This window comes from Lygodium microphyllum, chromosome 13 (genome assembly GCF_053477565.2).
Source record: "Lygodium microphyllum isolate KBCC chromosome 13, Lygodium_microphyllum_v1.1.10, whole genome shotgun sequence".
NCBI classification, from domain to species: Eukaryota; Viridiplantae; Streptophyta; class Polypodiopsida; order Schizaeales; family Lygodiaceae; genus Lygodium; species Lygodium microphyllum.
In genome coordinates, this window is record NC_141147.1 from 93971508 (window position 1) to 93996697 (window position 25190).

At 42.3% G+C, this 25190-nt stretch overlaps 1 protein-coding gene across 2 annotated transcripts in view; it reads left to right on the forward strand.

Annotated features, from left to right (window-relative positions):
- The window catches only part of LOC148026914 (FAM91 carboxy-terminus protein), a 143822-nt gene that overhangs the window by 39579 nt on the left and 79053 nt on the right, over window positions 1–25190 (forward strand). For both annotated transcript variants that reach the window (XM_087691437.1, XM_087691436.1), the window contains 2 exons: window positions 9614–9731; window positions 10113–10209. In XM_087691437.1, the coding sequence (XP_087547563.1) occupies window positions 9614–9731; window positions 10113–10209 (215 nt within the window). The remainder of the gene's footprint in view (window positions 1–9613; window positions 9732–10112; window positions 10210–25190) is intronic.

Here is a 25190-nt window from a genome sequence, read left to right on the forward strand (position 1 = left end):
TTTGACTCATCTAGTGGCATATTCACCAACTTGCGCATTAAATGCACTTGATTAATAGGTGTGGTGATCTCATAGGTAGTTTTCAGCTTCTCCCATATTGCATAACCTGTATCTAAACCCTTGATGTCTGTCAAAGTGTCATCAGTGACACCCATCTTAATGTAAGCCACAGCCTTTTTGTTGACTTTGGCCCAATCTGCATCAAACATTTGTGCGGGTTTATCTTCCTGCAAAGCATCCTCACAATCCTTTAGGAACAATATGCCCTGCATACGGTCTTTCCAAAGGTCAAAGCCATGACCATCAAACTGTTTGATTTCCATCAAACTCTTGATGTTTGAACTGGAAGAAGTTGCAGCCATTTTATTAGGAACACAAGAGTAAATGCCATGGACTGCAAAAGCACAAGCTGAACCAACAAATACACTGTTGTACTCCCTCAAACGGTAATAAATCTCCGTAGTTTGTACATGAACCAGTCGGCACACGGGCAAAAACTGCCGAAATTTATGAAATTCTGCACAAAGCCCCAAAGTTTCAGGTCCAATAGTGTATAGATGTCAGTCAATGTGACGCAGCTGAGCAAAATTTTACCAATGCATGAAAAACCCCAATTTTCTGGGGTCCAATGTCAAGAAAGTTTACTCAAAAGAGTGAAATTCTGACAAATTTGCTAAAATCCCCGATTTGATTGAGGTTACCACGCACAATGTTTGTAAATTTTGACCTGAATGTCGCTGTTAAGCATGGATGAGATCAAAACTAGGAAAAGCCCCAAAATTTTGGGCTAGATTCGCACAGATTTGTGACCTATGCTTCCACCCGTGAACCGCGGTCAAAAGAAAGGAATTGAAAGAGATTTGAAAGAAAATAAAATTTCTGATTTTAAGGAAGAAAAAAATGACGAAATGACGCCCGGGGGGGGGGGAGGGGAGAGATCTGTTGACCTGTTCGGTGGGTCGTGTGATGCCGCTTGCCTGTTGCGTGGCGCCCTCGGGTGCGCCTGACCTGTTGTGTGGCGCCTTGGCTATAGGCGACTCGACGCTTCCTGCCTGTTGGCGTGCTGGTCTCGCTAGAGTGTCATGTTGTCGTGATGCTATGCGGACAGTGTGAAAAAGCATGGAATGTATCATTATCCGACTTCTTTATTGATTTAGAGAGTCAATGTGATCTGAGTCATTAGTATTAGTGTGAGTTGCATGGATTATCCAAAAATACTAGATTTTTGGATAAGTTTAGCCAATTTTTGATATTATTTATTGTAAAAATCCGAAAAAGTTAAAAAAGCTTCTAAATTAGGATGGCATGCAAAAAGCAAGTTGCTTTTTCAGCTAGTTAGGAGATTTTTCATAAAAAAGACAAATTGGTGAAATTGCACGCATTGCGATCGCTATTGATAGGCTGAAAACTGTAGTTTGAACAGGCATTTGTGGGTTTTACTTCCCTTCTGGAGCCAACGGAGCCATCAGATTTGGGTTCCGAGCAGCAAAGAAGGAGCTGTTATTTCTGATCCACGTTTTTGTTCTACGAAGAAGCTCTAGGAGATCTAATGCCTAGAGATTGCTTTTGAGTAGTGCAAGGATTCCAAGTTCTTTCAATACATATTGATTCAATTCATTGTGCTTTGTCTTTGTCATGTTTACTGCTTGTGTATTCTCTTTCTTCTCTTCCATCTCCTATCTCTACTTCCTTCTACCTCTGATCCCCGGCGGATTTGACCTTTCGACAAAAACCCCTCCGACATTGGTGAACCCGACGTGAAAGGTCGTTAGAAGAAGGAAAGACAAGATGGGAGAACCTTTGAACACAATCTCCAGTGATGTTTTGCAACAGTTGGTGCAAAATATGAATATGCTTATGTAGGTACAACAACAACAGGTGATGCAAGCTTCTGCTCAAATAGAAAGTGTTGTGATGAATGCTTTGCAAGCAGTTGAGCGTGAGGTGAAGTTATTCAATGGCAAGAATGTATCTGTATATGTACATATCTATGCTTAAAAGATGAAATTCTTTGGAGTGGCTCAACTCGCACGGAGTCAGAATTTTGTACGTGTTATTGTATATGAATTGAAAGTGCAAATCACTGAATTATACATGCAAGATGCTAACTCACAAGACTTTTCAAGAGTGGATTTTACAATCCAATAAGGGTCTTGTGGCTACAAAATTATTAAGAGAATTTGAAAGTCGATTTGAGCAGTTGGATCTTGTAGAATAACAAGCTCTTGCAAGTCAAAAAATGAAATTGTTTCTACAGGCAGCTGATCCTAAGCTTTAAGAGAAGCTTGATGATTTGGTGGAGGATCAAACTACAGAGACAGGTCTTAAAATAGAGTGGAGACATGTCAAGGAAGCTGTTACTGCACTTGTGAAGAAGCATAGAAGAAGAGAAAGATTGCATGTCTCTAGCTTGTCCACTGTTATGGGCAAGATAGTTGATGTATCTAGTAAGCCACCTACTTCTGTGGCTAACCCTATGGTTGTACCTGCTATTGTTCCCTCTGTTAGGGAAGATGTCTTAGATGAATTGGTCAAAGGGATGCGGGATCTTCAATTGAAGGTTACAAAATTGGATGAAAAAGGACAAGAGGATAGGGGATGGGTAGCAGTCCCTAAGCTAGGAAAAAGATGTATGTGGTGTGATAGTTTGCAGCATAAGAGAAAGTATTGTGCTGCCTATTTGGAGGCCTTGGCATGACAGCTCATCTTTTGGAAAGATAGTAAGATCCATGCACAAGAAACGGGATTGCCTCTTGCTTTAAATTTCGAAAAGGGAGGTATGCAGAAGTTGTTGAAAGACTTGGCAGTTCGAAGTGCTTATGCGGCGGTACATGCTTCTACTTTTGGTCTACAGTTGGATAGAATGCATGACCAAGTGATGATCGGTCCAAAGGCTGAAATATGGACACATGCTTTACATGCAGCTGAAAAGAGAAAGGTCACTGATAGTGAAATGTCTCATGCAGGGCAAGACATTCATGGTATAATTGGTTGGAAATCACTGGTAGATGCATATTCAATGTATGCATATTTAGCAAAGGTACAAAACATGGATGTACTTGTAGAAGAAAAACGAAAAAGAGATGAAGATAATGCAGGGACAACTAAAAGAATGACAAGAAGAAGTGTGGATTAGCCTAAAGCTACAAATCAGCCACCTCTCGAGCATGTTATGGAAGAGGTTAGTCATGAGCAAAAATAGGATAGCAAACAAGAGAGCAAAAAGAAGGGCAAGCAGTCAAGATATAAGTTGCAATCTGACATTGAGATAGCCACAGATCTTAAGAAGGTTCTTGAAGAACGGATCTTAAACAGTCGGATGGAATTTACCTTGGGAGAGGTGCTTGGCATCGCCAAGCGAGAATTTCATGATGAGATCATTGACATAATTAAGAGGAAGCATCAGTTTCTTGGTGATACCACTAGTGCATTGCTGCAATTTGAAGAGGAAACTGGTTTGTTGGGTATTTGGGCTGAATATGAGCATAAAGTAAGTACTGGATTATCTTCAGGATGCTACTAATCAGTGGACAAAATGTGAAAAAGAGAAGAAGGTGGCTGAAAAATGCATTGTTTTATAGCAATATGCATGGTGGAGTAAGGCAGATGCAACAATATGGGAAAAAGGCTCTAGGATTTATTCCTCGAAGTCACTACACAAGAAATCATTGGGCGAGGGCTACCATTGAAACGGTAGTGAAAATAGGGGAATGTAAAACTCCTTGTGTTGCTTTACTTGACCATGGGTCTGAGATAAATGTCATTGAGCGTGGATTGTATGAAAATGGTGCATGGCCTGTAGACACTGATCATAGTTGGCATATGAGGGCTGCAAATAATTCTTCGGGAGAACTATGCTGCATGTCCTAATGTAAAAGTGACAATTAGTGATGTACAAGAAGAGCAACACTTCTTTGTGCAAGATAATTCCTCATATGCAGTGATTTTGGGACAACCCTATATTATAGGAGTACGTATGGAAACAAAGGTGCTTGATGATGGTTCTGCTTATGTAAGAGTCAAAAGCAAGGATGGGAGGAAAGCAATCCAATTTCTTACTGTTTGTGTTAATCATCCTAGAAATCGGGATACGCTTTGATAGTCTTCTTTGGCTCCAAATGCAAGGGAATTCAAAGACCTGGATTTTCATTAAGCACTGCTGTAATGCGGGGCTGCAGTAGTGCTGTTCAGAGGATGTACTCGTCTCTTGATAGAATGAAGTATGTATTTACTATTGGTTATTCTCAGTTTACAGCAAACAATTCATGTTGGTTTAAGCATATGGAAGCTATGTGCAAGGTTGAACGCATATCTATGAAATGAGCTAGTAAGGAATTGAGAGCATTGGAATTGTTAGTTGAAAATGAAGATATTTCAGGCATATTTTATGGGCTGAATATTAATGACACTATGGCTGAAATTTCAGTAACTATACATGCAGAAAATGAGGCTGAAAATAGTGTTGTCAGTATGTTCTTTGGATATGTATGATGTTATAGCATTGTTTGCTCAGCAGGAAGGATTACAATGGGCTGAAGCACTTGTGGAGACAAAGTATAAGACAATTGACAAAAAGGTGAAACCAATTGCTTTGCCACTTTTACCAGAGAGTGAGGGTTTGTATGAAAAAGTGTCAAGGCAGCCAAGCTTACGAGATTCTAAAGATATAGATCATTAGTTTACATTTGAAACATTATAGGAATTTAAAGTTGGTGCGGAAGGATTTCTTTTGCCTGCTGAGAGAGACTGTTTTATGTAGATGTTGGCTAGGCATGGAAAGGCATTTGCATTTCAGCCAAGTGAAACAGGTTGTGTGGATCCAAATGTTGTCTCTCTTATGGTCATATTTACTATGCCACGTGGCATGGAACTTGAGGCCTATTCCAGTGCCTAAAGCTTACTTGCTAAAGTTGATGGATTTGCTAAATGAAAAGCTTTGCATGAAGATCTTGGAGCCCTCTTCAGCCCCGTATTCAAATCATTGGTTTACTGTGCCCAAAAAGAATGGGGCTTTGAGATTTATTCAAGACATGCAACTGGTCAATAAAGTGACCATAAGAAATGTAGGTGCAGGTCGTGTGGTTGATGAATTTGCAGAGGCTTTTGTAGGCAAAGTGATCTATTCTTTGGGTGATCTTTACTTGGGGTATGATCAGTTTCAACTTGCAATTGAAAGCAGGGATATCACATTCATAAAGACTCCCTTGGGGCGGATGTGTATTCTCCCACAGGGTGCAACAAACTCAGTGGCATACATGACAAATGCTATGAATAGGGTACTCAAGGATTTTATACCACAATTGACAATGCCCTTCTTGGATGATGTTTCAATCAAAGGGTGTGCAGTGGATGAAAAGAATGAAGAGATGGATGCTCATGGATGTAGACAGTTTGTTGCAGATCATATTGTGGATTGTGAGAGAATTTTGACACGTCTAGAAGAGGTGCATTTAACTCTTTCTGGACAAAAGTCTGTCTTTGGAGTTGAAGAGGTTTTGATTGTTGGGCATATGTGTGGGTCTTATGACCGAAGTCCATCACCAGGAAAAATAGATGGGATTGATAGAATGCAAGATGTATGCACGAATGTATCAGAGGTGTGTAGATTCTTGGGTGCATATGTGTTTTATTTGATATGGATTCATCACTTTGAACATGTAGCCGATGTTCTTTATCAGCTTTTAAGGAAAGGTCAGAGATTTCATTGGGAAAGGAAGCATCAGAAAGCAATGAAGAAATTGAAGCATCTCTTAAAATCTGCTCCTACATTGAGAAATGCTAATTATTCACATGGAAAGCCTATCATTATTATTGTTGATACAAGCCCAATCGGAATTGGATGGACAATTGGGCAAGATGATGAGAAAGGGTAAAGATATGCAATATGCTTTGGTGCTAAAGTATTGACTGAACGACAGAGAAGGTATCCACATGTAAAAAGAGAATTATGGGGAATTGTGACAGCCCTTAAATGTGATAAGGAGTATTTTATGGGTGCTCATGTAGTCATTGAGACCGATTGTTTGCCTGTATTGGGTATGATTACTAGTTGTGCTACCCCGGACATTGCTATATTCCGCTGGATTGCATACATCAAATCTTTGAACCCTGAATTTCAACATATTGGAGGAAGAGAAAACCCACTGGTAGACATGTTATCTCGAGCACGCTATGAGAATGAAGATGGGATGATGGATGAGGAGGAAGAAGATGACTTTCTTGCGGCTGAAAATGATGTTGTAAGAGTAAATTTAGCAATGTAAGGTGTTGCTACAACATTAACAAAAGCTTGGACAACAAAGAGAAGACAGTTTAGATGTTTTGCATCTTGTGTAGAAGTGTTTTTGGAAGACAAATATGTAGGAGAGTGGCTGAGAATTGGTCAATACCTCAGTACATTAACAAAGAGAGATGAATGGTCAGATGAGGAGTTTAAAAAGATTAAGAGGAAAGCCTATGGGTTTTTCTTAAAAGATGGATACTTATGGAAACGTGCTAAAAAGAAATAGGGTATGCCATTGCGAGTTTTGGGTGACAAAGCTTCACAAGTAAATGTTATGCAAGAATTTCATGAAAGCTTGTGGGTTGGTCATAGAGGTGTTTGGGGTACTTTTGCAAATATCAAAGAAAGATATTGGTGGTAGGTATGTATAAGGATGTTGCTCACTTTGTGGAAACATGTACGACATGCCAAATGTATTCATCTGTGAGACATCGGGATGGACTACAGTCCACAGATCCATTGTCTCTTCATTTTAAGTGGATGGTGGATTTGGTCACAATGCCTACAGGTCTTTGGCAAATGAGGTATCTTGTGCTTGCCCGTGAAGACTTGACTAATCAAGTGAAAGGGAGAGCTTTACGTACTAAGACAACAAATATGTGTGTACTTTTCTCTTAGAAAAGATCTTTTGTAGGTATGACTGTGTGGACAAAATTACAGTAGATAGGGTGAGTTGGATACAAATGAAGCTCATGATTTCTTTGCACGGTTGGGGATAAAGCTTGCTTTAACTTCAGCTTATAACCCTGAAGGAAATGGAAAAAGTGAAAGAGGACAACATCTGGTACCTATGTGCTCTACAGCTGGCCCCCACTGCTCCGTTGACGCTGGTGTGCAACGTAATTATGCCATATGGCAGCTGGTCACCTCGAGCAGTCTTCTGCTCGGCTGCTGGTCTTCTTCACAGTCTCTTCATTTGTTGATTGCGTATTGCCTATCAGCTGTGTCTGTCGACTCGGGAACTGTGCACAAAGTTTACTCTGATATCAGTTGTTGGAGCTCAGCTGGGAATGAGCTGTCGTTCGAGGAGTGAGAGTGACCAAGAGTCAGAGAGAGAGTGGACTATGAGTAGATTTGAGTGTACCAACAATGTGTTGGTACACAAAGAATAAAATGTATTTATACTTAGGGCACGTAAGGGTGCATTTACATGTACAACTGAATAATGTGCATGTACTATACATGGAGGTGAAAACGGGCCTTTATCCCAACACAGTGCCCAATGTTTTAGTCTTTAGTCATTTTTCAGTTCTTAGTGTGAACACAACTAAAGTTATAAGTTGTGTCACCACTATTAGAGTTAAGAGTTAGAGTCAGTTAACTCTAGTTGAGTTAGAGGTAGGCCTATCTTAGACCTATCTTGTACCTTTCATTTTTCATTATTCCAGTTCAGTAAGTACACTCTACTCTTTTGCTTCAGCGTGCTCTCATTGTCTCTCTTTTCTCTTCTCCATAGTTGACTGTCATTGTCCAACACCTAGTGGCTGCAAATTACATCAGCAACATCTCCTTTCTCTCGAGTAGCCTCCTCCTCTCTCACAATGGCTGGAATAGACTTCCACCAACCCCTAAAAACTTTTTTTCCACTTGCATGGGCAAGTTTTGTCAAGTGGCAGCCATCTAATTCCAATTTTCAGCATTATCCAGCTTATTAATTAATTTTCAGGATATTAATCTTGAAAATGAATTTAATAATTAATCTAGTGCTTAGAAAAATAATTTCACTAACCAATAATAAAATTGGCTAGGCCAATTTGTCTCCCAAGTTTCCTTAAGGAGTTTTTAGCCCTTGGATTGGCATAAATTAATCAATTAATGCCTAGTCTCTAAGGTTACCACTAAGATTAGTGGCGGATGAATTGATCTAGGCCCAAATTTGACATCAAGTACCTGCTAGGTATAACTTATTACAACTTTTCCTTTGGCATCAACTGATATCTCGGGGTCCTAGGTCCCACATTGCGAAATAATTAACTTGCACCTCACATGTGGAAGTCACATTTGCACATTTGATTAGCTTTTAATCAAATGCTAAGTAAAGCAATAAAGTTTCACGTCCTTGTGAATAGATGGTGATGGCGGTGCCATTCCTGAGTGCTTAGTAGTCTCGGCTTCAATCCATTTATCAAGGTACACCACTCATGACTTGACGTTGAGGCGACTAGTGACAAGTGCTACCTCTATCTACTCAAAAGAGTCAATTTGAGCCTGAAGCATCCCTTCCCTCAAAGTACCACCTGTGTTACCTTGGCTAGGGTGCGGGGGGTAAGATCTAACTATATGGATTTCTTAAGGATGTGAATGAGAGGGTGATCTCCAACTAGTCTACAAGCTAGAGAAGATGCCTTGAGGATTGTCACTTTGTTCCGTAGTGTGAGCTTTGTGTTTGGATTGAAGCAAATCAGCACGAAAGCTTTGGCCATAGAAGTGTAGGGGGTTGCACTAGAGTCCTTTGTGCTGGTGGTGGTGGACTGTCCAGAATCTCATGTGACTTCCTACCTCCATGTGCCTGAGGTGTCAGCGCTATCTAAACGATCAGTGCCAAGCTTTGTTGTGGTGCTTCTGGCACTTGAGGGGGACTGTTTTGAAGTAGGGGAGGTGGATGTGGCTTGGGCAAGGAATTGGATGAAAGAGGCCAGGGCGGATGAAGAAGCTGAAGATGCATCCATGTATGGAATGCATAAATGTGGCTTGGACAGAAGGGAGCTCCTTGGGCGGAAGGTGGGGGTGGAGATGTGAGGCAGCTGTGTTGTGATGGGGTGGAGCAGAGCAGCCTGTTGGGCCGGTTCAGGGAGGTGGTGTGCTGGCAGTGGTGGGGATGGGCAGGGAGGGTGAGGCTGCATGCAGGGTGGTGCAGGAAGGTGTGCAAGGAGTTGGAGGCTGATGGTGGCCAGGTGGCATCAGTGTTATGTGTAAGCCCAGCATCACATGCGTGGGAGCTCTTGGAAGGCTGTGTGCTGGTTTTGTGGCTGTTGCATCCGGATTTTGGCAGCTTCCTTCACATCAGCAACAAAAGACAAGGGGCCTGCTTGAGATGGGGGATCCCCTGGTTAGGTTTTAAAGAATGGATTTTAATCAACTTTACAAAACAATTATTTTCTCTATTTCTTTATGTATTGGTTTAGAGCTTTTAAAATTTTGCATCTTCCTCCAGCCGTCCTGACAATCCCTTTTATGTTTCAGTTTAATTGTTTTACTAACATCAGCCACACGTTTCTTTGCAACATTGTTGATGCTGAAGGCTGAACAAACATGATTTCCTTTGTTTCCTTAATCTATGGGTTCAGAAGTTACATCCTTTACTTGTCTTATTGTGTGATGGATGTGCAGAGTGAAGGATTACTGCATAAAGAAACGCTATAAGTGGAATGATTGCCTTGCCAAAGTTGCTTGCAAGGAAAGCGAGTACTATGAAGATCTGATGAGCTATCTTCGTAAAAGTCTAGCAGTATGTGCTCTGACTTGAGTGGTTTCACTTTATTGTTTGGACCTTTCACAACAATATTTGCTTTTTATTCCTTGCTATGTAGTGACAGAGGTATGTGAACTCTACATGCAATCTGCTAGAAAACTCTATGGAGTTGTGGCTTTAAATTGACAGTGCTTCACTGTTACTGTGGGTTTTGTGTTATTGCAACAAATGTGCTCATTGTGGAAATCTCCATTATGGCCACGTTTCAGACATCTCCCTCGTGTCTTGCACATTTTGAATATTTCATTCAACTTCTTTGGTTGCTCCTATTTGCTGGAAAAAGTTTTTCCATTTCTGTTTCATATCCTAAAACTTGCTAAACTGCAAGAAATTTACAAAGGCTGCTATTTGTGGCAGCTGTTCCCATATCACCTTGCGGAATATGTGTGCCGAATTCAGAGGGTGTCTCCTTTCAGATACTACTGTGATATGCTTTATGAGGTGATGAAAAATGGTATGTAGCAAAAGTCTCTGATTGTACTCTATGGATACACCTTAATGAAATATACCACAACAAAGCATTTGTTCTAATATAATGTTCTTTCAGCAGTTGATAAGGAAACTGTTTTGACCTAATTAGCTAGAAAATAGCTCCTTAATCATTGGCTAGTGTCTGCCATTTATGTATCGTGATATTTTTCTTATTCGTTTGTGCTGCAGTATGAAGTGTATGAGTTCTGATGAGACTGCACAGGGATTTCTGTGTGTAACATGCATTGAAATGTCAGGTTTTAATGATAGGACTCCTGTATGGAAACATGGAACTGTCCTCTCACATGCTACTGAAGCAACAAATATTAGCTGCTGCAGATATTATACATCTTTCTGTCAGTGATGTACCTTTGCAAACATGTAATAGCCCCTGATTGTTGCCCAACTGGAGCCAAACGAGTTCTTATTACATGCTGAAAATGCTGCTGCAGTACATAAGTAACCATCAAGTTTGAAATGCAATTGACTCTGTCTTATGTTGATACAAATATCCAGTTACTGAAAATAGCTAGCCATTTGAAAGGGACCTACTACACTTGGGGCTGCTTCAGCTCAGCCGTATATGTCATGTGGAACAGATAGCTTGTTCTTTATCACCCTTGGGATCATCTTGGGTCTGCCAATCTTTGGCCACTCTCTTGGTCTGGGAGTCTTGGTCTCTAAAATGTGGCTCGATACAATAGAGCTGGCATGGCAATGGTGTCAAATAGTCATCTCTCTGTTTGGTCGTCCTGGACTTGGTTCTGAAAACATTTCCTCAAGTAGATCTCAGGGTGCATATTCTCCAGTTTGTTGAGTGAGGGTGACCAATGGGGCTATTAAAGCTTGGTTTAGTAATGTGACCTAGATATACTTTATGATGATACTCCCTCCACTGAATCTCTCCTGTATATGAATTGCTGTTTAGCGGCATGACCTGGGTAATGTGTTGAAGATCATGACCTTGTGCTCTCCTAGATTGACCATAAAGCCATGTGTGCTCAACTATTGTAGGGCATCCAACTGTCATTGAAGCCCCGTGGCTCAGATATGAGAATATGGATAATGAAATAAAGACACATGAATGATATGAGTAAATAAAATAAAAATAAGTTAGTAAAGGTAGAATGCTCCTATTATTATGTATTCAGCATGAGATTATGTTGGAGAGAGGGAGGGATGGGTGTTGTTATCTGCAATGATGTTTCTGCTCCATGGCTTGAGGTTTTCCAGACATCTTTCTGCAATGATGTTTCTGCTCCATGGCTTGAGGTTTTCCAGACATCTTCTGTCAGTATGAATTGATTGCTTGAATGTCCATTGTTTATAAGGTGGATGAAATGATTTATCAACATATTCAAAAGGCCAAAATGAACTGTGAGACCTAAAGTTATGATTGGCTGCAAAATGTTATAACTCAATGGAAAAGAAATAGTAAAGAAAAAGAAACCTACATCTAAATACTGATAACAGAAACCTATCTCATAGCATCATAAGGGGTGAAGTTGATGACCCAAGAGGGCCATGAGGGTACATATAATCTCAAGTAATCCATCATTGGTTGCTGACTCATACCCTCAATCTCTCATGTAGAGAAGAACCTTGGGGGCTTGGCTTTGGCTTGAGCAATGATCTGCTATATCCTCCTGTGCATGTGTTGGTTGACATATCTGTTGGGATGTAGGACACTTGGACAGCCAAGCTGAACCACTTGATTGATCAATGTCCGGTAGTTGTGAGACAAGGTTGTGTAGGGGACTCCTTGGCAATCTTCTTGGATGGAGAGGCTGTTATGGACAGCCAATATTAATTCCAAAGTTCGGCAAGAAATCACCAAAAGTCTTCTTTAAAACCGCCCTTGAATGGAGAGGAAGCAGGATACTATGTAGAGAAAATTTCAGGTCTCATTTGTACTTGCACTGTTTGGAGATGAAGTAGAACCTTTGTTTACAGGTTTCAGCCCACGAATTCCCTGTTTTAGACTGAAGAAGAGACCAAAAGTATCTCTTAACAGTGTCAAGAGATGTCCTTGAGCTTTACTTACAAAGAGTAATGCTTATAGTCACTTATATGAACCAAGAACAGCCCATGTTCTTCCAAGATTAAAGAAGTGGATCACAAATAAAGCTTCAGCCCATGTATTCCCTGTTTTGGGCAGCCAATGATAATCCAGGATAAGACCAATATTCTCCCAAAGAGTATCTACAATGTCCTTTCAAGGCAAGAGTGATTTGATACAGCAATTACAAGTGAAAGTAAAGTATGTCTTTCTCATAAACCAAGAGACAAGAAGTGGAGCATTAGTATGACAATAATCACCCCACAAAGAGAGTAATGGGCTGCATAAAATAGTCCAGATCTGAGCTTAATGTTTCCTATGATCTCCTTTTGATAGAGAAGAGAGATTACACCAAGAGGTAGGTGCATAAGACAGTGCCCTTCTCATTTTCTTCACAAATGCAAGTACCTCTTGAACCATGCAAGAGATACATTGTAAACAGAAATTCAGTCCATTAAAGAGCATTCTTGGGCCTTTCAGTTCAGCCCAGAAGTCTTGATATTAAAGATCAAGAAGTGGAACAAGAGGCTCACTTGGAAGGAGAGAGTTGTTACTCCATAGCTAGAGACACAAGCAATGTTCAAAGCTTCCTTCTTTCTTCTTCCACGAACATGAATAATCCCTAAATGGGCTGCTGCCCTCCTTTTTATACATATTTACCCTGTTTTACTCAGCCAAGAGAGGCCTTCCATTTTCGTCAATGCATGGGAAGGGAGATACTTACAGTTCAAGTGGAGACTTCTGAAGTTGTTTGTGGTTGCATGGCTTGGGCTTTCCCTTTGTGTGGTGGCTGGATATCTCTCTTCCTCTTCCATCCATGGCGCCCTGTTCTCAGCCTGAAGATGCCCGCAAAATGCTGTGCAAAAAACAGATGCCCCATGTAGTGCAAATGCTCCTCAATAAGTTCACATAAGCAAGGCTAATGCATACACAATGTTCCACACTTGATCAACTTAGACAACTCCATCTTCCTTGTGACTTAACTTGTGAATATACTTAAAACTTTTAAATATCATAAGTACACAACCACATTATTGGCTCCTGGGAAATGTATCCCAAGAGTCAACTGCTCATGTCCATTTTTCTTCTTGTTTAATGTTCCATGACTTACAGAACTTAAAGCATCTTCATGTAAGCATTGCAAGGATAGATAAGAGTTAGTAACCAAAATTAATCATCTTGTGAAGGATCCATGATAAATTTATTATATTTTAAGGTAGAGAACCCCATCTTTATTGCACCATGCCTTATGCTGGTGGACTTAGGTTTTATGATTTATTGCACTAGGCAAGTCTCTATGTAGCATGTCTAGATTACAAGTGACTAAGTGATATATATAAAGGTTAAAAATTTTATGTTTAGACCATGGGCAAAGAATCCCACGACATTCACCCCCTCCTAACCTGCACATTCTCCGGCATGTGCCACTTTATGCATTAGGAGCTTTCTTATTTTGTCATGTTCTTTTTTTTATTTTTGAAGTCATTTTCTTCTTCCATGTCTTCATGCTCTTGGATTATATCCAAGTCTTCTAACTCATATGTTGAACTTTCTCTTCATTTGAAAAGCTTGATTCTTTTTCCAGCTATGGGTACCTTTATGCTTGTCTCATCCAATTCAGCCAATGAATATGTGGCATTGGCATGAACAATCTTCACCATATACGAACCAAACCAACGCTTTACCATCTTCCTAGATGCATTGTATTGATTGTCTAGGCTGCTGTCATAGACAAGCACCCAATCATTTTCTTGGATAGATCTTGGCCGAAGTCAATGTTGTCTGTCAAATCTTCTTTTATTCTTCAATCTTGTTGTTTTAGCTTCTCAATAGCTGCTTGAATATCTTCAGGCCTTCTTTCTAGCTACCATATGCACAAAGTCAGCAACTCTTCTCTACTGATGTCTTCCTCCCAAGGTAGAAGACTCCATGTGAGAATAGATTCTTCAATTGACATAATTGGCTGTTGTCCATGCATAAGTTTAGCTGGCATATAGCCAGTTATGGTACTATGAGTAGTCCGGTCAGCCCATAATGCAAAAGGTAGCATTTTAGGCCATTCTTTGATCTTTCCTTTACAAGACTTTGCTAGAGCTTTGAGAATAGGCTAATTCCCTCTCTTACTTTTCCCATTGCCTTTAGGATTGTAGGCTGATGTCAAAGCCAACTTAATACCCAATTGAGCAAAAAAGTTGCGTGCCTCATCGGCATCCAACTTTCCTCTGTTTGTGGTTACTTTGCCGACACGGCCATATCTGCAAAATACTTCTTCAAGCAAAAAGTAACAAACAGCTTGAGTGGTTTTGGTTGTTAAAGCTTTACCTTCCACTTGATTGGTTAGATATTCTCTTGCAAGCACTAAATACCGCATATTTCATATCCCTGTAGGCATGGTTACAAGATCAATAACCCATCTATAATATATAGACAAGGGATAACTCGGTTGTAACCCGTCTCGATGCTTAACCATAGAGTACATCTGACACATATAAGAGGTTTCAACAAAATGTTCTATGTTCCGATATATGTTTTGCCACCAATATTTTTCTGTGACTTTAATAAAGGTCCCCCATATGCCTCTATGGCCAATCCACAAGCTTTCATGAAATTCCTTCATTACCTGCTGTTGTAATCTTTTGTTACCTAAAACTCGGACAGACGCTCCTTTTTTCTTCTTTGTGTGCTTCCATAGATGCCATTCTTTAAGAAAAAATCCATAAGCTTTCCTCTTATTATGCTTGAACTCCTCATGAGTCCAAGTCTCCTTTTTCTTCATTGTGCTCAAATATTGGCCGATCTTTAGCCAATCTTCTTCAAGGAAATGAACTAGAACTTGAGCAATGCAATGAGCATGCTGGCTTCTAGTTGACCACCCTTCTTCCATAGACAAATCTTTGATCTTTGTTGCTGTTTGCTGAATTACAGGAGTACCTTTTCCTATTCTTGCTGTACTTAAAACTGTACCAGTAAAAAGATGAGCTACACTTGTTGTTTTCAGCTTTGGTTCTGTCTATGTAGCAACTGAAAAGGTATTTTCAGCAGCCATGGAATGAAATTCAGTAAGTATAGATTCTTCAATTTCATCTTCTTCCATCCGCTCCTCTTCATTGTCATATCTTGCACGTGACAACATGTTAGCAATTGGATTCTCCTTTCCTGCAATATGCTTCAATTCGGGGTTGAGAGATTTAATATATGCAATCCATCTTAGCATAGCAATGTCGGGTGTAGTAGTTGGCAATATACCCAAGAGTGGAAGACAATCAGTTTCTACCACTACCGGAAACACCTTTAAAGTATTCATGACCACACTTTAATGCTGTTACAACTTCCCACAATTCCCTTTTTACTTATGCATACCTTCTTTGACGTTCATTGAGAACTTTTGCTCCAAAACGAATTGCTTACTTGCTACCTTTAGGATCTTCTTGGCTGACAGTCTATCCTATCCCAATGGGACTTGTATCTACAGTAAGGATGATGGGTTGTCCATTTGAATAATCAACCCTTTTGAGAGTGGGAGCTGAAATTAACAGCTTCTTTATTTTGTGTATAGTGAGATTATACTCTTTACCCCAAGAGAATCTTTGGCATTTTCTTAATAATCGATAAAGATTTTTGGCTACATGAGCAAAATATGGTATCCATATGAGATAGAATACACATGTGCCAAGAAATCTTCTCACCTTTGAAATATTTGTGCATTTTTTTTGCATTCTGCTGATGGCATCTATCTTGATTGGTGAAGGTTTATGTTCGTAGGGGCCACACAAATGTCCGACCACTAGAACTTCTTCAACTTCAAAAATCGACTTAGCTCTAGAAAGGGTAAGATGAATCTCCTCTAGCTTTGTCAAAATCCTGTGACAATCATGAATATGGTTAACTACAAATGTCCTGTAGCCATGTTCGTCAAGCTTCTCATTTCTTTCATAGACTTCATATCCCTTGATAGGTACATCATCAAGAAAAGGAAGAGTAAGCTGTGGAGTAAAGTCTCTTAAGACTTTGTGCATGGCGTTCATCATATGGGCTACGGAATTTGTTGCACCCTGTGGTAGGATACACATGTGGGCCAATCCAAGAGGTGTCTTCATTGTGGTAATGTCTCAGCTCTCTAATGAAAGTTGAAATTGGTCATATTCTGAATATAGGTCACCCATGGAATAAATTGTTCTACCTGCAAAAGCTTCAATAAACTCGTCGACAATTGGTCATGATCCATCATTTTAGATTGTGACTTGATTAACAAGCTGTAGATCTTGAATGAATCGTAAAAATTCATTTTTCTTAGGTATAGTAAACCATCGATTTGAGTAAGGTGTTGATGAAGGTTCTAAAATCTTCATTCTGATCTTTTCATTTAGAAGTGTTAGTAATTTGGGCAAATGCGTCCTTGGAACAGGAATAGACTAGGTTCCAAGGCACATGTGGAACCGTAAAAATGACCATTGGAGCCACAATATTTGGATCCTCACAACCTATTTCACTTGGCTGAAATGCAAAAGCTTTTCCATGTTTCATTAGCATTTGCATAAACAAGTATTTTTCAGCTGGTAAAAGGAAATAATTATCACCTATTTTGAGCTCTTTTATACTTTCAGATGTAAACTTGTGACCAATGTTAGAAGGATTACGAAGACTTGACTGATTTGTTGCCCTATCAGCCAACCCTTTACTTTTAGGAGGTAGTGGGACTACCACAGGCTTGACTTTTTTATCCATCGTCTTGTATTTTGTCTCCACTTGTCCTTCAGCCTTGTTGAGTAAAACAATGTCTTCCTGTTCAATAAATTCTTGAATTGTTTGATAAAAATCCAATGTACATACTTCTATGGACTGATTATTAGCCTGATTTCCTGCATGAATAGCTGCATTTATTTCAGCGAATGTGACAGTAGTAATCAACAAAAAAAAAAGGCTGAAATATTTTCATTTTCAACCATCATGTCATAAGTTTTTAGCTCCTTTTTTACATGACATAAATATATTCCTTTAGCTTTAGTCATGGCTGAAAGAGACTTATAATAGCCCATACTGTTGGCTGTATATACATGTAGATTTGCTAGAGACAACTTTTGAAGCATGAGGAGGCACAATCTTTTTACATGGAGCATTACCATAGCTTCCTTTTACAACAGTGCAGCGTGAAAATCCTTGAATTCTCGGGCATTAGGAGGCACAGGATAATCCCGCAATCGATCTCTATTTCGATGATGATTAATACACACAGTAAGAAATTGGACAGCTCGTTTATTATCCTTGCTTCGGATTCGAGCATAGGACAAACCATCATCAAGAGCTTTTGTTTCCAAGCAGGCTTCAGAAATATAAGGTTGCCCAAGATTGATAGGGTAACTACAAGAGTCTTGAACAAAGAAGTGAAAATTGTCATTTATGTCTCCAATAGTTACCTGCACATTAGGATATGCAACATATAACTCTTCAAAAGAATTGTTTGCAGCTTTCATTCGCTAGCCTGGATCAATATCTATGGATCATCTGCCGCTTTCATAGAGACTCCTAGCTACATAGTTACCAGGAACGGGGAACGGGGAACGGGAATGGGACTCTCCGGAACGGGGGGAATGCCTAAAGTTAGGGAATGGGAACAGAGGGAATGGCATATATATATATATATATATATATATATATATATATATATATATATATATATATATATATATATATATATATATATAGAGAGAGAGAGAGAGAGAGAGAGAGAGAGAGAGAGAGAGAGAGAGAGAGAGAGAGAGAGATGGCGCCTGCTCGCGACCTGCCGCCTCGTCGCCATCCGTGGCCTGGTTCCCTTCGCGTACAGACGCCATAGGCCGTCGCCTGCCCATCGTTCGTCTTGAAGGCTGGAGTCCTTGTCGTCGCCCGCCTGTATCGCCAGCGTTCGGCTCACGCGACTTGCTCCTCAGTGCCGTCCTGGTCCTTGCGCCGTTTCCCTGACCACTCCTGCTGCCACGCTTGCAGCCGCCCGTCTGCTTTCGTCTGCTCTGCAGTCCGTAGTCCCGTCGCCCTGTGCTGCCTCGGACGCCTGTTTGGCCGTCGCCTGCCCCGTCGCCTGATCCTGACGCCCCTTGCCTGCCCCCTCGCCTGCCCCAGCGCGTGCCCCGTCGCCTGCCTCTGAAGCCTCGTGGGCTCTGCGCCTGCGTTTCGCCTGTGCTTTGCCCTTTCGCCCTGTGCGTTAGGGTTTCTGCTGACGCCTAGCCCCTGCCCTGCGCCCCCGACTGTCCCCCTCTGCCATCGACTGCCCGCCCCGTGCTCCACCCTCTTGCCCCTGCACTGTTAGGGTTGTGCCCTGCCGCGCACCCTCTTGGGACAGGTCGCGACTGCGACGGACAAGGTCGCGTTTCCCGCTCTCCACCGCGCGTCAGTCCTCCTTCAAGATCCAATCGTGATACAAGATGGCTGGCCTGGATCTGGATTTCATAGACCAAACAGTAGCAGCACTTGGTCCGGATTCTGATACTGAGGAACCTGAGGATATGGTTCCATGCACCGAAGAGATGCCCTCTGGTCCTGACATCCAGCCTGCGGGTAAACGTACTAAGCATACTTCGAAAGAGACAGTGGTTCATTAGGATCGTTCCTATGCTCAGGTTGCTTCGGATTCTGTGGACTCTCAGGATATTGACTGGGAGCATTTGCTGGAATTTGCCAACACTCTGCTTGGCGATTATGTTCAACATAATCAGGAAGTCTTTTTTGACTTTTTGCACCTGACGATGTTTTGGAAGCCACTGTGGATCCGAAAACTGTCCTACGCTCCTTTTCGGTGTTTTATGATCGCGCTGTGATACTCTTCTTCACTGGTCGAATCCCACTGCTTTCCCGTATTCGCCAGTGGCTGCACAGTCTGCTACAAGGGGAATGTGTTGAAGAGATTTTTGTTGGGCCCGGAGGCTTTTTTAAGGTGCTGTTGAAATCTGAGACGCACCGTGTTGCTCTCCTGTCTAAACTGCCTTTGTTTTTTGATCGCCGGTTGGTTCATGTTGTTCCATGGCGCCCAATGGCAGATTTTCAGCGTCTGTTGCAACGTGAATGCCCTGTGTGGGTAGAAGTGGAAAATTGTCCGACTGTCTATTGGCCACTGTTGAAGGATGCTATGGCCACTGTGGGCACTGTTCTGGTCTCTCCAAGTCTAAGGACTGTGAATCGCAACCGGTTGTGTATGTTATGGGACACTGCAAGGAAAAGGCCTGCTTGGTTACGTCTCAATTGCTCTGGCATGCATCCGTTACACTTTCATTTGAAATGGGGCAATTTTGCAGGACATTGCTTTTCCTGTGGACAATTGGGGTATTTTATGGCCGAATGCCCGGAGCAGCAACACACTTCAGATGTTGGCCATGTTGCGCTGCCCATGGAAGTTATGGTGTATGATGCTCCGTCGTTGGATACTATCCATCCGCCTAAAGTTCTGGACAAAGGTAAACAACAGGTTTCGGGTCTGGATTCCCGTTCCAGTGATTGGGTTGAAGTACGTGCAAAAAAAGGCAACAAGGTTGTTGCTGGCATGGAGAATACTGTGCCTACTACCTCACAAGATTCCATGCGTACCTATATGCGCAGGAAGGAAATGTTGTCTTCAGAGCGCTCTGCTCCTGCTATGGTTTCCTCTGCCCCCCGTCCTCAGCCCGCTAGGAAAATGTATTCGGATCGTCCAAAGGGTCCACCTGCTAAGCTGGCTTTTGATACCAGAGGCAACGTCATTACACCGTGGGATTGTTGTTATCCCCGTTCCATCCCCAAGCCAGCAGATATGCTGTCTACCTCCAAATCTGGTCCTCAGAACTCTTTTGCTGTGTTGGCGGATTTCTTGGACGAGGGAGTCTTGGACATTCTCGCAGAAAAAGTCAAATCGAGGCAAGCTGTGCCTCGTACCTGATTTTGTTTTGAATACACATGAAAATAGCCACGTGGAATGTGCAAGGAATTTGTTCTCGATACAAGCAACATGCCATGTGGACTGTATTGCATGAGAATCAGTGGGATGTCCTGTGCGCTGTTGAGCACAAGAGTCACGGAGAAGCCGGAAAAGTTGTGGATTGCCATGGCTTTCGTTTGTTCTATGCAAGGACACAGGCCATGTATTATTCGGGTGTGCTCATGATTGTACATGACAAATATCAGCCTGTTCTTATTAAAAATGATGTACATGGCCGCTTTTTGGTGATTGAAATTTTATTCGAAGGGGAGATCTTATGGTTACTTGGCCTCTATGCTCCGAATGATCCGTTATCTCGTCGGGAGCTTTGGCAGACTTTGCAGACCTCCTTGTCACTTGGCAGACGGGGCTTCTTGATGGGGGATTTCAATGTGTGTTGATTTTTCCCAGTCCACATCGGAGCATTCGGTAATGGATGCGCCGGAAAGTCGTATGTGGCATGAGTTGGCTCTTGCTGTTCTTAAGCAAGATCTCTGGTCCTGGCTACACCCGTCTTCTACAGGGTTTACTTTCCATTCTGCCTAGTATGCAACAACATGGTCGCGGTTGGACCACATATACATCATGTAGAATGATGATTTTCTTCCCGAGATGCTCGAAATGAAAGTGTTGCAGCAATATGCCTTGTCGGACCATTTCCCTCTGCAGCTTGAGCTGCTTGCACAACCCATTGCACCTTTCAAGCAATTTCTGGAGAGACTCCCTTTGTGTTTCAACTCGTCTTACTTGAAGCATGCAATCTTTCAGGGCTATATGCAGCAATTGATTGATAGATTCTTCTTGGACTCCTCCTCTTAGGGCACTGCTTCATTTGAAAGATTGCTCTCTAATGTGCAGCGGGTTGCTCGGCAGTATGGGATCTATCATGCCTCTCTTTGTCAGCGGCGTCGACAAGCAGCGGAGGACCTGCTGGCTTTGGTTCATTCTCTGCTGGTGGACACTCCGGATGATGCATTTCTGCTAGCACTGGCAATGCGGGTGGCTGATCTTATTAAAGAGTTTCAGTTGAAATCGTATCAGCAGGCCAAATTGCAACATCTGATGGAGACTTTGCAAGATAGTGCGTGCCAGACTCATAAGCTCTTTCGAGCTCTTCATGCCTCTCCTGCTCGAGAGAATATGACCAGACTCGAGGATGCAGAAGGCCACCTTATCCTGGATCCGCAGACTATTGTGCATATGTGCAGGAATTATTTCCGCGACCTTCTTGGTTCCACTTCTCCACCTTCAGCAATTACTCAGGCCCGTTTGGTTTTTTATGACCTGATCCGCAATCAGGTTCCGCAGGACATGCAAGCTACTATGGAGTCAGATATTTGTGAGGCAGAGGTTATGGACGTTTTGTTACACTTGCCCAAGGATAAAAGTCCGGGTTGGGATGGTCTCACCAATGAGTTCTTTGAGGCTTTTGCTACCCAACTGGCGAAACCATTGAAGGCTTTATTTCAGCAGGTGTGGGAAACGGGGATCATGCCTTCCTTATGGAAAGAAGGACTTGTTAAACTGTTTCCAAAGGTTCCTTCGCCGTCTACGTTGAAACTGTGGCGCCCAATTTCTTTGATGGGTTCTTATGTACAAAATCTTTTCCAAAGTAATGGCGAATCGGCTCCATAAGCATCTCCCTGCCATTGTGCACCCTCTCCAGTATGGTTTCATTAAGGGCCGAAACATTCTGCACAATGTATTAAATGCGCAACTGGCAATTGATTATGCAAGGTATTCTAATCAGGAGGTCGTATTGATTCAACTGGACTTGGAAAAGGCTTTTGACTATTTGGACTGGTCTTTCGTTTTGCTGAACTTATGTCTGCTATGGGCTTTGGTGCTCGGATGTCTCGTCTAATCTACACCATCAGTGCTGCGGCGTCTTCGCGTGTCATGTTGAATGGAGGTGTTACTGAGCCACTTGTCCTTGCCCGCTCTGTCAGACAGGGATGCCCTTTGAGCCCTCTCTTCTTTGCCCTTGCGACTCATCCAGTTCTTTCGATGTTATTGCATATGGCAGCTTCTACTCAGTTTGCTGGATTGTCGCTTCCTACTGGACAGCAATTCATTAGTCAATCCTTGGCTGATGATAGCTTTATGATTTTGCGTGCGGACAAGGATAACCTTCGAAAAGCATTGGATGTTTGGGCTCTCTTTGGTCAGTCGTCCGGCCTTCGCATCAATGCGTTCAAATCAGCCATTCTCAGCTGCACGGAGTCGGATTTGCAGTCCTTGGACTGGCAGGGTATGGTTGTTCCTCGTGGCTCCATTGTCAGGCATCTTGGGTACCCTTTGGGTGTTGATGTTCCCCCAAAGCAGCTTCTGTAGTGGATTTCTCAGAAAATGGTGGCTAAGTTTCTGTATTGGAAGTCTCAGGCCTGGCCCTTCCATGTTCGCCTCAAAGTAGCCCAGACAATTATGTTGCCAATGCTCACATATTTCTTGCCATTGCTGCCCTGGACTACTACGACTCTGAATGCTCTTACTCAGTCTATTCGTTTCATGCTATGGAAGAAGGACTCATTGCATGTAGGTATTTACTGGATTTCTTGGTCGCATGCGTGCACCCCCAAACGCATGGGTGGAGGAGCTATTTTAGATGCCCAAACTCACATGCTGGCACTCCGTTGGTCTCTTTTCCGCGCCATGTGCTCGGATCATCATCCGTGGGCCGTTATAGCCCGTTATTTCCTTGAGGACCATGGGCTTCTGCATGGCAATACCCAAATCCGGAGTTCTTGGTGGCATGTTCTTAATGCTGATTCGCGGTTCTCCAGTTCTTCTTCATCGCTGCTTACTCATTTGGTATGTTCCTGGAAATTGGTCCTCCAGAAGGCTCAGTGGCATCCAGCGGAGGATTGCTTAGCTACTAACTCTTTTCAATTGGAATTGCTGGCAGTCTCGCGTTTACTTTCATGGAAAGGTAAACACGAGCTTAGACCACAATTCAACCGGATGGCACGTTTGGGCTTATCTTCAGTTGCGGATGCCACCCTTGCCAGTCGCGATGTGCTAATATCGTTTCGTACAGCTAGGAGGCTTTTCAGGATCCCTCGTGGATATAGGCATTTATGGGAACAGCTTTTGACGGTGCTCCAGAGCAGACAACCCTTTCCTGCCCTTGCTTCAGATCATCCCTGGCAGGATTGGGACTTAGAAGGCCGGCTGAATTTAAGCAAAGCTTCTGCTAACCAGGTGTATCATCTTCTAATTAAAGATCATCAATGGCTGGTTACTAAAGCGAATGCTTTATGGGGATTGCGTAAATCCCGGTCATGGTGGAGGGCAACTGTGATGGAGGGGTGGTTGAACAAGACACCCTTCAAATATAAGGTCTTTCTTTGGAGAGTGATGATTGGTGGTCTTCCGCTTGCTTCAGCTCTTTCCAAGCGACGAATCTCCAATGGCAATTGTTTCTTTTGCACCACTACTGTGGAATCCGCCCGGCACCGATTTATTTCTTGCCCCATCGCTAAGAAAGTCTGGTTATTTTTGTCGGCTGTTTGGCGAGGGGTGGTTGGTTTCACACTCTGCCCCTTTGATTGGGTTTTTGGGCAGCCCAAATACCCCACTCCGGCACAGCCACATATGAAGCTCATGTATCACTTTCTTCGATATTGGGACTGTTGGCATAACTGGACCATTCGGAATGCTTTTCTTTTTGATTCCGCCTATAATGTTCAGCGGCATATTGCTAGGCTTAAGGGCCTCTTGTATTGGTAGTTAGATCTTCTCCAGCATTCTGACATGCTCTCTAGGGAGGACTTACGTCCCTGGCATATGGCAATTTCCTCCGCGTCTTTGCCATGACTTTGTAACTTGTAGTACTGGAACCTCTTCACATGATGGCTTAGATTGTCATCATGTATCTTGTAATCAAGTAATCTTGTATTTTTTTCGTAATTAATACAATTACCTTTTACGAGAGAGAGAGAGAGAGAGAGAGAGAGAGAGAGAGAGAGAGAGAGAGAGAGAGAGAGAGAGAGAGAGAGAGAGAGAGAGAGAGGCCAGGTAGGTAGGAGAGTCAGGCCAGGCAGGCAGGAGAGGCGGGGGGCCGCAGGCCAGGCGGGCAGGAGAGGCAGGAGTAGGTAGGGCCCAGGCGAGGTAGATGGGAGCAGGCGGGCGAGGTAGGCGGGGCAGGCGGGACATCATGAAATTCACATTTTTCTTTTGATTACATTAATAATGACATCATGAAATTCACATTTGGCAATCCCAAGAATTTCGCCTAAGGTAAACTCAATTTTACTTCCCAGAATTCGTTCTTCTAGGACTTGTTTGAGATCAGTTATAGTTTCTATGTTAGACTACAATTTGTAGCTTGGCTGCTTGTCTTTTTTCTTTCCATCAGCCTTTTTAGTTTGTGGTGCATCTTCCATCTCTTGATCTGGGGTTATATTTCCAGCAGGCTTTGGTTGTTCAGGCGTTCTTTTAGTTACCCGTTTTGGAGGGCCAGAAAGGGAAGGGCTAGGTTCATCTTTTCTTCTTCTCTTTTCTTCAACCAAGATTTCCTTATGATTGACTTCAGCCAAATGTGCAAAGGCGGAAAAAGAATCTACCAGTTCGTTCCAACTAGTTATTTCTCGGATGCAGTGATTGGCGTTAGTCAAATTATCCTTGGGTGCTTTGCCGTGTTCCATTTGATCTAATGCTGTATCCATACTTTAGATTGCACATCAGCTTTCCATGCTTTCAAATTAGATTTAGTTGGTTCAATTTGCAGCCCATAGGTAGCTGCATCAATTGCTGTGTAGGCATTCTTTATAGCTAAATCTTCTAGTCTTTTCTTCATTTCACCATTGCCAAAATTTGGCTCCAATGGAAGACCGGTTTCAGCTGCATGAATTTTTCCATCTTTCCAAAAGACGAGCTTCTGTGCTTCAGCCTCACGGAAGGCAGTACATTCTCTCTTGTCATGTTGTTGGTTGTCACACCAAATATAGCGTCGCTTAAAGCCTTC